At 38.7% G+C, this 13,717-nt stretch overlaps 1 protein-coding gene across 11 annotated transcripts in view; it reads right to left on the bottom strand.

The window, feature by feature from the left end:
- Positions 1-13,717, bottom strand: part of LMBR1 (limb development membrane protein 1) — a 223,140-nt gene that overhangs the window by 49,365 nt on the left and 160,058 nt on the right. Inside the window, exon 16 of one of the 11 annotated variants that reach the window (XM_017957373.3) lies at positions 11,053-11,505. The exons of the other annotated variants lie outside the window; for them this stretch is intronic. Coding sequence (XP_017812862.1) covers positions 11,468-11,505 — 38 coding nt within the window. The 3' untranslated portion in view covers positions 11,053-11,467. Of the gene's footprint in view, positions 1-11,052; positions 11,506-13,717 lie in introns of those variants that run through there. 11 annotated transcript variants of the gene reach the window in all.

Raw genomic sequence — 13,717 nt, 5'->3', positions numbered from 1 at the left:
CCTGGTAGCTGAACACAAAAAACATAAATTCTTGGGAGCTTTATGGCCCCACCCATCACCTCAGACACCAGAATATTTACCCTGGCCAACCTGAGGCAAGCTTAGATACCTCTACTACTATGGCAGCTGGCACTCTCTTGAAAGCGAGGCCAACCAACTGGGCAACCAACTCAGGCCATTACAGCAACTCATGACAGAATAACCCTGCTCCCAGGAAGGAGAAGACAAAAGCTAATTCCACTGCCTGCAACGTTCTGGCTAACCAGAGGTCCTGAGTTTCTCCACATGACACTTTCACTCCTGCCATCACCAGCATTTGAGAAAGCCAGCATACTAAACATATCTATAACCAAGAACTCTCACAAAGTCTCCATTACTCCCCTGCCAACCCCACCAAAGCAGATGCTGGTATCCACAGCTAGAAGACCTGAAGACAGACCACATCATAAGACTCTTTGCAGGCATTCCCCAGCCCTGGTCCAGAGCCTGGTAGCCCTACTGGTGGCTAGGCCCAGAAGAACAGTAACAATTACTGCAGGCTGGCTCTCAGGAAGCCCCATCCCCAGGGGAAGGGGGAGAACACCGTATCAAGGGATCACCCAGTGGAACAAAAGAATCTGCACAGCAGGCCTTGAGTTCCAGGCCTTTCCAGTGAACTAGTCTCCCACATGAAAAGGAATCAAAAAAGTAATTCTGGTAATATAACAAAACAGGGTTCTATAGCACCCCTAGAAGATCACACTAGCTCCCTAGCAATGGATCCAAACCAAGAAGAAATCTCTGAATTGCCAGATAAAGAATTCAGAAGGTTGATTATCAAGCTACTCAAGGAGATACAAGAGAAAGGTGAAAACCAATTTAAAGAAACTTTAACAATACAGGATATGGATGAAAAATTCTTCAGAGAAATGGGTATCATAAAGAAAAAACAACCACAACTTCTGGAAATGAAAAAACACACTTAGAGAAATACCAAATGCACTGGAAAGTTTCAACAGTAGACTGGACAAGTAAAAGAAAGAACTTCAGAGCTCAAAATCAAGACTTTCAAATTAACCCAATCGGACAAAGACAAAGAAAAAAGAATTTTAAAAAAATGAACAAAACTTCCAAGAAATTTGGGATTATGTTAAATGGTCAAACCTAAGAATAATTAGTGTTCCTGAGGAAGAAGAGAAATCTAAAAGTTTGGAAAACTTATTTGAGGGAATAACTGAGGAAAACTTCCTGACCTTGCTAGAGATATAAACGTCCAAATACAAGTAGCTCAAAGAACACTTGGGAAATTCATCACAAAATGATCATCACCCAAGCACACAGTCATCAGGTTATCTAAAGTCAAAATGAAGGAAAGAATCTTAAGAGGTATGAAACAAAAGCATCAGGTAACCTATGAAGGAAAACCTATCAGATTAACAGATTTTTCAGCAGAAACCTTAAAAGCCAGAAAGGATTGGGGTTCTTATCTGTAGCCTCCTGAAACAAAATAATTGTCAGTCAAGCATTTTGTATCCAGCAAAACTAAGCTTCATAAATGAAGAAGAAAAACAAAGAAATATCTAGGAGAATATTTAGCCAAGGAGATGAAAGATATCTCAAAAAAAAAAAAAAAAAACTACAAGCCGGGTGCGGTGGCTCACACCTGTAATCCCAGCAATTTGGAAGGCCAAGGCGGGCGGATCACGAGGTCAGGAGATCGAGACCATCCTAGCTAACATGGTGGAACCCCCTCTCTACTAAAAATACAAAAAATTAGCCGGGTTTGGTGGCACGCACCTGTAGTCTCAGCTACATGGGAAGCTGAGGCAGGAGAATCACTTGAACCCGGGAGATGGAGGTTTGCAGTGAGCCAAGATTGCGCCACTACACTCCAGCCTGGGCAACAGAGTGAGATTCTGTCTCAAAAAAACAACCAAACAAACAAACTACAAAAAACACTAACGAAAGAAATTGTGGATAACACAAACAAATGGAAAAACATCCCATGCTCATGAATCAGAAGTATTAATATTGTTAAAATGACCACACTACTGCAAACAATCTATAGATTCAATGCAATCCCTACCAAAATACCAATGTCATTTTTCACATAATTAAAAAAACTACCCTAAAATGTATATGGAATCAAAAAACAGCATGAATAGCCAAAGCAACCCTAAGGAAAAAGAACAACGCTGGAGGCATCAAGTTACCTAACTTCAAATTATACCACAGGGATACAGTAACGAAAAGAGTATGGTACTGGTATAAAAACAGATACAAATATCAATGGAACAGAATGGAGAAACCAAAAATAAAGCCACTTATTTACCGCCAACCAATCTTTGACAAAGCTGACAAAAACATACACTGAAAAAAGGACACCCTTTTCAATAAAAGGTGTTGGGAAAATTGGATTGCTATATGCAGATAAAATAAATTGGACCCCTATCTCTTGCCATATATATAAATCAACTCAAAATGGAATAAAGACTTCAATGTAAGACCTGACATTATAAAAATACTAGAAGGAAACCTAGGAAAACTCTTCTGGACATTGGTCTAGGAAAATAATTCACGACTTAAGACCTCGAAAGCACAGACAACTAAAGCAAAAATAAACAAATGGAACTTAATTAAACTAAAAAGCTGCTGCACAGCAAAATAATCAACAGAGTGAACAGATAACCTGCAGAATGGGAGAAAATGTTTGCAAACGATGCATCCAACAGAAGACTGATATCCAAAATTTACAAGGAATGCAAACAACTCAATAACTATTACGGGATCTGGCCAGCAGCCCACAATGCAACGGGGCTCTCTCTTTGTTCCCAGGTGGATCGGTAGGTTGAGAAATAATAGACACACACAAGATAGTGAAAGCTGGGTCCAGGGGGGTCACCGCCTTCTGGTCCCGTGGCGCCAACAATGCACTGGATATGCCAGCATCTACTATTAAGTTTAGTGAGGGCGGGGGTAGATTAGTGAGGGATTTAGGGTCATTTGATGATGAGGTGAGATGGTCACATGGGGATGAAGTAATAATTCTTTAACATGACATCTGTATGCAGAAGTACAGTATACAGAGATAAGAATTTACAATATAGTGTGTGCATCAGTAATTTCTAACAGAGCCTTAAAACAGAAACACAGTCTTCCATAACCTATGATTGGCAAAATATTAATCAGCAGTAACAGTTGCAGCAAATGCTGGTTACAAATAATTCATAGAAACAGGACGTGAAGTTAGACAACTGGTTAGACCAGAATTTCTCAGAAGGGAGTATGCCTTAACCCTAAAGAGGCCTAGAAGAGCCGTGGCAAGATGAGGGCGTTTATAGCCCTATCTTATCCACATGGACAGGCGCCCCCCATGCGTCTGTTTATAGGCTCTCCACGAGGTTCGCATTCCATTCCCAGAGCTATGAACGTCTGCTTTTCTGGGATAGGAATCTAGGTGATGTGAAACCTCCCTGACTGCACGTCCATTCATAGGCTCTCTGCAGGGGAAGCACATCACGCACGGTTGGCTCATTCTGGCAGCCCAACCTGGCATTGTCTTTACACAATCCTGCATGCAGTTTTGTATTTACAATAATCAGGAGCATTTCATCTTTTATTCCATAGCAATAGTTTCAGGGGGTCTCCTTACAAACAACAATAACAAAAATGACTTCATTAAAAAGTGAGCAAAGGACACACTTGAAAAAGCGGGCAAAAGACAGACTTTGAAAGAAGTCATACAAATGGCCAACTAGCATATGAAACCACGTCCCACATCACTAATCAGAGAAATGCAAACTAAAACCACTATGTGATACCATCTTACATCCGTCAGAATGGCTACTAGTAAAAAGTACAAAAACAACAAATGTTGGAGAGGATGCAGAAAAAAGGGAATACTTATATACGGTTGGTGGGAATGTAAATTATTACAACCTCTATGGAAAAACAGTATGGAGATTGCTCAAATAACTGAACATAGAACTACCATCTGATCCAGCAATCCCACTACTGGGTATCTACCCAAAAGAAGATAAATCATTGTATCAAAAAGATGCCTGCACTCATATGTTTATAGCAGCACTGATCACAATAGCAAAGATATGGAATCAGTCTAAGTGCCAATCAATGGATGACTGGATAAAGAAAATGTGGTATATATACACAATGGAATATAATCCAACCAGGGCCAAGAATGAAATCACATATTTCACAACAACATGGGTGGAATCATCATCTTAAGTGAAACAAGTCAGATACAGAAAGACAAATGCTGTTATGTTCTCACTTATAGATGGGAGCTAAATCACGTATTCACATGGATGGAGGGTGCAGAGTGATAGAAAATGAAGACTGAAAAAGGCGATGGGGTAGGAGGGAGGCTGGATGATGAGAAATTATTTAATGGGAATATTGTACATTATTCAAGTGACAGACACCCAACGAGCCCTGACTACACTACTACACAATCTATGCATGCAACAAAATTGCACTTGTACCCCCATAAATTTATATAAAAATAAATTAAACTGTGGTATATCCAGAGAGTGGAATCCTATTCAACGTTAAAAAGATACGAGCTATCAAGCCATGAAAAGATATGGAAGAACCCTAAATATACGTTAAATGAAAGAAGCCTTGCTGAAAAGGCTATATACTGTGTGATTCCAACTATATGACATTCTGGGAAAGGTAAAACTACCGAGACAGTGAGATCAGTGGCTGCCATGGGTGAGAGAGAGAGGGAAAGATAAACAGACAGGGCACAGAGGATTTTTAGGGCAGTAAAACTACTCTGCGTGATGCCATAATGGTGGATATGGGACATCATACATTTGCCCAAACCCAAAGAACGTACAACACCAGGAATGAACCCGAATGTAAACTCTGGACTCTGGGTGATAATGTGTCAATGTAGGTGCATCAACTGTAACAAACGTGCCCCTCTGGTGGGAGATGTTGGCAACAGGGAAGGCTCTGCATGTGGGGGATAGGAGGTACATGTGATATCTCTGCACTTTTCTCTCAATTTAGCTGTGAACCTAAAACTGCTCTAAAAAACTTGTCTCGGAAAAAAAAAAAAAAACAAAAGGCAAGTGAGTGGCTGCCTGGAGATGATGGTGGACAGGGGAACACGAGCGAAGTCCGAGGCGAGACATGTTTGGGGGTGATGAATATGTTCACTATCTTGATGGCAGTGGTGGTTCTACAGGTGTATGTACAAGTGAAAACGTATAAAATTGTCACTTTAAATGTGCAGTTTGTTGTATGTCAATTATACCTCAATAAAGCTGTTAAAATGTATTTACTAGACTTCAGACTATATACCCAATATCATGCATTAATATATTAATGTATAGCTGTACCAATTATTTATTTAGACACTCTATATTTTCTGTATTTGTTTTTGTGTTATAAGTTAAATTTTTAAAGAATTTTTGAGTCCCTACCATATTCCTACATTGTACTGTGCATGTACTACAGAAGCTACAAAACAAGTACGTAAGACATTTATTCCCTTCACGGTATTGACAGCCTTCCTAGGAAGACAAGACTTTTTAAACAATGCAATATTTCCAGTATGGCCAAATATCTGTATACAAACAGTTAAGTGAAATGGGAAGCAAGAGTGTGTAGGCCTCCCACTGCATATGTGTGCTAAACATTGTGTGGCAGGCCATCCCTTTCTTCAGGGAGCATACAGCTTTATGCAGGAAAAGAAAAGCCATTAGGATATAATGTGGTAAGTGAACTGGTGGATAAATGCAGAACTGCACTGAGTGTTATGAGAGTGCTCGGGAGATGCCTCATGGCAAACTTCACTGGTGGAGTTCATGGCTGAGCTGAGTCTTGAATGACATGTTAGGTTTTGATGGAGAACAGCTGGTGAAGAAAATTACTCACAGTAAACAAAGCAATGTGTTCAAATGCATAGAAGGCACAGCAGACATACTTTGTTTCTAACACACCTGAAGATTATGTCTTTATTAATAATGGCTCAGAATGTGAGGTTTGGAATGGCAAGAGATACAGACAGGGGTCAGGTATAGATCTTACGTGTTACCTTAAGGAAACTGTACAGTATTTGAATGACAAACGTCTTTGCAGGATTTGGAGCAGGGAAATGACAAGATCACACCTTCACTGTGCATGTGTATGTGTGGTGGGGATTGAACTAGCCCTTAAATAACAAGTAGACTCTGAATGGAGAGAAGGGACAGAGGAGGTGCCCCAGGTTAGGACTCCACACACCAGAAAGGCAACTTTCAAAGGTTCTTCCACTTGATCCCTCTTCCCTCATCAGGCACATGGCACTGAGAAGGCAAATGCAAACACGTAAAGGCTGACTTACTAAAAACAATCAGGCCCTGGCATTAGATTGCCACGCCAAGGAAACAGAGAAGAGGACAAATATTTACTGAGTATCTACTGAGTAAAATCCTTACAAAAAAATTACCTCTTTTTTTTTTTTTTGAGACAGAGTCTCGCTCTGTCACCCAGGCTGGAGTGCAGTGGCGCAATCTCAGGTCACTGCAGTCTCTGCCACGCGGGTTCAAGTGATTCTCCTGCCTCATCCTCTCGAGTAGCTGGGATTACAGGCACACACCACCATGCTTGGCTAATTTTTGTATTTTTAGTAGAGATGGGGTTTCACCATGTTGGCCAGGCTGGTCTCGAACTACTGGCATCAAGTGACCTGCCCACTTCAGCCTCCCAAAGTGCTGGGATTACAGGTGTAAGCCACTGCGCCCAGCCAAAAAATAACTTATTGAAGTGAAATGCACATAACATAAAACTAACCATTCAAAAATAAACAGTTCAAGGGCTTTGGGTGTATTCCAAAGAAATCCACTTTCTGTCTATGGATTTTCCTATTCTGGACGTTTCACAGAAACGGAATCGTACAATATATCAGCATAATATTTTCAAGGTCCATTCATGTTGTAGTACGTACCCATTTAGTTATCGTTTTTCTTTTTTAATTGTGATAAAATACACATAACATGAAATTGACCGATTTAACCATTTTTAAGTGTACAGTTCAGTGATAGGAAGTATATTCACCATCAGCACTATCCATCCCCAGAATTCTCTTCATCCTAGAAAATGAATAATCTATACTCATTAAACAAGAACTCCCTAGGGCCGGGCGCGGTGGCTCAAGCCTGTAATCCCAGCACTTTGGGAGGCCGAGACGGGCGGATCACGAGGTCAGGAGATCGAGACCATCCTGGCTAACACGGTGAAACCCCGTCTCTACTAAAAAAATACAAAAAACTAGCCAGGCGAGGTGGCGGGCGCCTGTAGTCCCAGCTACTCGGGAGGCTGAGGCAGGAGAATGGCGTGAACCCGGGAGGCGGAGCTTGCAGTGAGCTGAGATCCGGCCACTGCACTCCAGCCTGGGCGACAGAGCCAGACTCCGTCTCAAAAAAAAAAAAAAACCAAGAACTCCCATTCCTCCTCACCCTAGTTCCTGGCAACTCATGAAATGAACTACTCTAGATACCTCTTACAAGTGGAATCACACTTGTAAAGAGGTGCCTTTTTGTGACAGGCAGATGCCACTCCTTCCTATAGCTGAATACTCCATTATTGTTTATGTACCAAAATCTGATTATCCACTCATCCAATGATGGACACTTTGGTTGTTTCCACTTCTTGGCTATTGTTGTAATGGTCGTCTAAAATATTAATGGTAAAACCAAAATATCTGGTCAGAAAAGCTTAGAATATGGAAATAAAGACCACCAGGGCAAAAGGAAGACAAATGGAGTATCTTAGTTCATCTATCCTAGAACACAGTATACACTCAACATGGTGGCACCCACCGACATCAAAATTCTTATTGACATCAAAAATACTTATTAACTAGATGCTGTGAAAAATAAAAAGAGGCAGAAAATATAGTCTCGTCCTTTAAAGAACATAAAGTTTCATGAGAAAGTCAATACAGATAGGTACGTATAATACAAGGTTGAAAGTGCAAGACTCTGAGACACCTTCACGTGTGATGCAGGATCTGACTCTGCCTCCGAGAATAAAAAAGATTTGGATAGACAGAGAAAGGCGAATGGGAGAAGGCTATGGAAACAATGGGAACCAAAGCTTAAAGATGGAAAACTATATTTGCAAATACTGAATCGATTTTAGTCATGAGGATTTACATGCAACAATTTCATTTTGTTCTAATCTGGAGGCAATTTAAATTTAGTCGTCCAGAACTAGAGTATGTGAACTTGAAGACGAACTAAAATCCAGTGAAAGAGAATGATAATTAGAGTCCAAGAAAGAACCTTATGTGCTAATCTTCAAAGAAGTGCACAACTAAGCCCTCCAGCGTGGATGGTGACTGGCTGCGACCTTCCTGAGGAAAGCTCTCCAGAGATGGGTCTCCAGGGTGTGTTTCAGTCACACTTTCTCACTTGGAAACCTAAATACGTGCTTATTTCTTTTGGTTTGGTTTGATGTCTTCTTTCTCCATCCTTCTCAAAAGACAAAGACATCCGCTCAGAATCTACTTCACGAACACTACTCTCACAAAAAACTACGAAAATCATAGACTCAGCTCTCTGCTTTTTATGCTATACAAGTCTGACTCTTTTCACTCTTTAAAAAGGAAAATGAGAAGAAAGAGGTAGATGTGAGGCCAGGTACGGTGGTTCACATCTGTAATCCCAACGCTTTGGGAGGCCTACAGGGAGGATCACTTGAGCCCAGGAGTTCAAGACCAGCCCAGGTAGTAGAGTGAGACCCCATCTGTACAAAAAATTAAAAAGTTAGCTGGGCATGGTGGTGGGCACCTGTTTTCCCAACTACTCGGGAGGCTGGGGTGGGAGGATCACTTGAGCCCAGAAGGTGGAGGCTGCAGTGAGCCGTGAATGACTGTGCCAATGAACTCCAGCCTGGACAATAGAGCTAAATCTTGTTTCAGAAAAAAGAGGTAGATGTGAGAAATATCACCAAGATGAAAGCGAGTACTGCTATGAGGTACTGGCGCAGAAGGTGGAGGCATTTACCGTAAGTCTCAAGTTTCTGGTTTGACCACTTGGATAGAAAGTGTCCCAGAGACTGAAAGGAAATATAGGTGAGAGAGAAATGACAGGTTCTGTTTTAGAAATGACCAGTGTGAGGTGGCAGGAGGACACCCATAAGTAGCACAGAGCTAGATTTCTCTGTTTTAGCTTAGGGTGGGTGGTGGTTTGGAGGTCTCAATCTGGGGGCAAGTGAATGGGTGGCAGTTGAGGAGCAGTAAAAGACACAGCTAAGGAGTGGCCAGAGAAGGAGGAGGGAAAAAGAGAGGAGCAGTGACCAGAGATGAAGACAGACAAAATTTGGGGGGTGAAATTACAAACAGTAAATGGCACGGAGAAATTAAAAACAGAATCCATAGAATTAGGCAGTTGCAAGGTCACTGGCAAACATTTAATTATCTCCTTCTGTAACTCTCTTTTGGTTAGAAATTAATGCTGATGTGACTGAGATCTGATAAAGGAAATTATTTGAAAACATTTTCTTCTTTTAACTCCCTCTAGGCAGCACATGAAGTTACAAGTCATCAGAAAGAAGGAGAATGCCAACAAAAGAATTAGCAACAAAGTAATACTCAGGTGAGATTTTTAAATTTTCTACAAAGTGCACATATATACACACAAACACACGTATACATATGCACAGGAAAAGGTGTGAAAAGCTGTAATCCAAAGACATTTCTGGAAACTTGGAAGAGGAGATTGGAATTAGAAGTGGTGGACAGATCTCTAATTTTTAGTATTCTTTATCAGGACTATTTATTTATGCATTCACTTAAATTATTAAAAATTAAAAATACAATTTCCTACAAATGAGATAATCTGTTCATCTATCTCAGAATGACTGTGCATATGTATTATTAAGAATACTCAGCCTGGCTAGGCACAGTGGCTCACACCTGTAATCCCAGCACTTTCGGAGGCCAAGGCGGGTGGATCACTTGAGGTCTGGAGTTCGAGACCAGCCTGGGCAATATGGCATAACCCCGTCTCTACTAAAAATACAAAAATTGGCCAGGCATGGTGGCAGGCGCCTGTAATCCCAACTACTTGGGAGGCTGAGGCAGGAGAACTGCTTTAACCCAGGAGGAGGCAGAGGTTACAGTGAGCCGAGATCATACCACTGCACTTCGACATGGGCAACAGAGCAAGACTCCATCTCAAAAAAAAAAAAAAAGGATTAAAGAAAAAAGAAAATACTCAGCAAGGCCAGGCACGTGGCTCCCACCTGTAATCTCAGCACTTTAGGAGGCCAAGGCAGGTGGATCACTTGAGCCTAGGAATTTGAGGCAAGCCTGGGCAACATGGCAAAACCCCATCTCTATAAAAAATACAAAAAATTAGCCAGGTATAGTGGCGCGTGCCTGTAGTCCCAGCTACTCGGGAGGCTGAGGTGGGAGGACTGCTTGAGCTCAGAAAGGTGAGGCTGCAGTGAGCTATGATTGCGCCACTGCACTCCAGCCTGGGTAACAGAATGAGGCTCTGTTTCAGAATAGAAAAAAAAAAAAAAAAAGAATACTCAGATAGCTTGGAGGTCGTTATTCTTAGGACAAATTAGACCCTTTCCATCATTTGTCTAGTTTTAATTGTAACATTTTAATGTAACATTTTTCAAATTACCTCTTAAGGCTCCCTCCAGTTAAACAGTAATAAAGGAAATTACTTTCCCCATGAAAAATTATAACAAAGTAAATTTAAAGTAGCTGAATATCAACAGGTGACTAAATTTAGGTATGTGTGACCGACAGACATTTTTTCAGACAGGGCTGTGTGCCCTGAAAGAAGTGTACTGTCAAGAAACACATTTCGCAGATACCAGGAATATGAGTTTTTAGGGTGGGATCCTAAGCTGCTCTCTTAACTGTTTTAGACATTTGGCACAAAATATTTTTAGGAATTCTTTATTCTTAAAAATCTCAACTGCATATATAAGCTTATTGCTCAGATAGAAGAACATTAGTAATCAACCAAAAGTTAATTCATGTTATTCATTTATTATTTTCTATAATGTATCTGAATATAATAAAATCATATATACTTTTTGGTGAGAAATTTTCAATATAGAGAATGAAATTATTTTTATATCAATGTCATAATTAGGAATATATGATTCATACTTCCATTTCACATTCGTCATTGCTAAGCCTCTGTGAAAGCATTGTTTATTTCTGTTTCACAACAAGAGCTAGAGAAAGCTCAGGGTAAAGATAAACAGGGATTACCAAAACCCCAAATAAAGACCTCTCCAAAAAAGACCAGTTATAAAACAAGGTCCCTTCATCAAGAAGCAAAAAATAATCCACTTTACCTCCTGTAAGATAATAGACTATATGGAACCCAGATGAGAAATATGTGAAAATACTGAAACGAAATTCAAGCTGATTTGGAAGAGTAAGTGTTTTTGTTTTACTACCATAAGTACATTAAAAACTAATTGTATTTGGACCCTACATAACTTACAAGTTATAGAAAGAGCTTCCAAGATGAAAAATAACTGCAAAAAGAATTACAATATAGAAATTATTAAAAGCATTTCAAAAACTATCATTTGCATTTGCAAAAAATTTTCCTCTTTAAAGGAGAATTCAAATAAAGAATAACACAAAAAAGTCAACCTCTCAATTGTTTCATGATTAAGCATAATAAAGAACATACCAGCAATCACACAGAATCTATTCTTATAAAATTCATTGCAACATTTAAAATATTTTACTGCACAGAAGTTTGGACATCTATAGATAATTAGTTTGATCTTGTTCTATTTTCACCTGGTTTGCAAACACCTCCTTTAATCACCCTCAGAGTCTATTAAACGACATAGTAAATTGTTTACTAAAAATATAGACATCAAATCTCCCCAAATTTTGGATTCTGAAAACTTAAGTATAAACAGGCAGCCAAACAATGTTTTGAAAAATATATTCATTTACATGGCATTACTTTTGCAGGCTTCTAATAAAAAATTTTAAGTACGGATTCTTTGTGTTTCCTATGAAAAATAAAACCATCATTTATACTAATTCAATTTAACTAAGACATGGTCAAAATTTTTCTCACAACTTAATTCTTTGTGGCAAGTAATATGCTTATAAAATTTACTCAGTAGTGATTTTCCAGTTAGTACCAAATTTTTCATTCAAATATACAAGCTATTTAAAAGGAATTATTTAATAATAATAAATATGTGATATCACACCATGTACTTAAACCTAAAGCCTGTGATGCAGCAACAGTAACAGTGGGCAAATTTTTAAAAAGGAAACATGTCCACTGAACACTTTCATTTTTGAAGCAAAAACATCACCAAATTATTTCTTTTATACTAGACTCAATGTATTTCAATTTGCAATCAAATTTATACTCTTCACTAAAAAAAACTGTTGAAATAATAGAGAAATTACATATATAGAGGTAAAATATGATTTTTCTTGTTATTGCATTTCTCATTTCATTGTAAGTGATGGGGCGCTGCTGGCTGATTTCACAGGAGCAAAGGAGACCACACTAAGGTCAGGGTTTCCTTGAGAGAGGCGACAAGAAAGACTGAAAAATGTCACAGCTTAGAATCTGATTGCTTAAATACATCCTCTATTCTAGTCTTATAAGCTTTTCAGCTGGTAAATCAAAATCCTGTTATACACTAGGATAATATTCATGACAATTCTCTATATTTTATCTTCTTAAAATCAAAGACTCAATTCTAAAGGGTTAATAGAGGAATTACAAAGTAACTCTCTAGTTTGCATTTCCCATAATGCTAAAATAAAGCTTTTTCTTTTAGTCTAGAAATTTGCTTTTTTAATACTGTGAAAAGCCTCTATGAATCTGTTTAACGTATTTATTTCTTTTCATCTATTCAGTGCCACTGGGCATAACATGTAATGCAGTGCGTGTTGATATTTTGCAAAGCACCACATGACTCACTGTACCCTAATGCACTCCATTAATCCTGTTTGGACAGCTGGGTCCAGGCATTTGTTAGCTGCATTTTAATTGTTTCATCTTTCTTTTTTTTCTTTTTATTTATCTCTATGGCAAACTACTCTGGAATTTAATTTGTTGGCCTTCAAAAAGTAAATTTTACCATTAGTTTGTTTTCTTTGTATCAAAACTATACTCAGCATGTAATTTTCTTCCATAAAATCAGTATATATTAATGATTAGCAATCAATCTTAAATAACAGTACAGTGAATGAGTTTCATAAGTATTAAAATGATAGGCTGGCTGAAATAGAACAGAAATTATTTAATAGACTCATAATATAAATGATAACATTTAACATCAAATCAGGTTGCTAAAGAGCATACTTTCAGCATTTTCAAGATTCACATAAGCAGATGTCAAAACAATAACAAGTCCTATAAAGCAAACACAAAAGAAATAAGACTATTATACACACCAGTTTTTTATTAGCTTATGGAACAGTGGTCCCTTTACATTTACACTTTAATTTTGTTTTCTATTACAAACATGAAATCCTTTGTAAGAATTATGAAGATAACTACAAAGCTTCTACTTTCTTTGCACAGCCTGCATCCCTGATATCTGTAAGTCTTCAATAAATAATGGAGGCAATATGAGAGCTAATGCAAAAGCAACTCAAAGTTACCAGTAATTTTTGTTATGAGCAAGTAGCTAAAATTTAATGACCGAAATTTTCCGATCATTTGTGTGCACTCTTAAGTCAAAACCTAAGTCTAGAGAA

The sequence above is a fragment of the Papio anubis genome, chromosome 4, assembly GCF_008728515.1.
Source record: "Papio anubis isolate 15944 chromosome 4, Panubis1.0, whole genome shotgun sequence".
NCBI lineage: Eukaryota > Metazoa > Chordata > Mammalia > Primates > Cercopithecidae > Papio > Papio anubis.
Note: the sequence above shows the minus strand (reverse complement) of the source record. Positions and strands in the feature narration are given on the sequence as shown.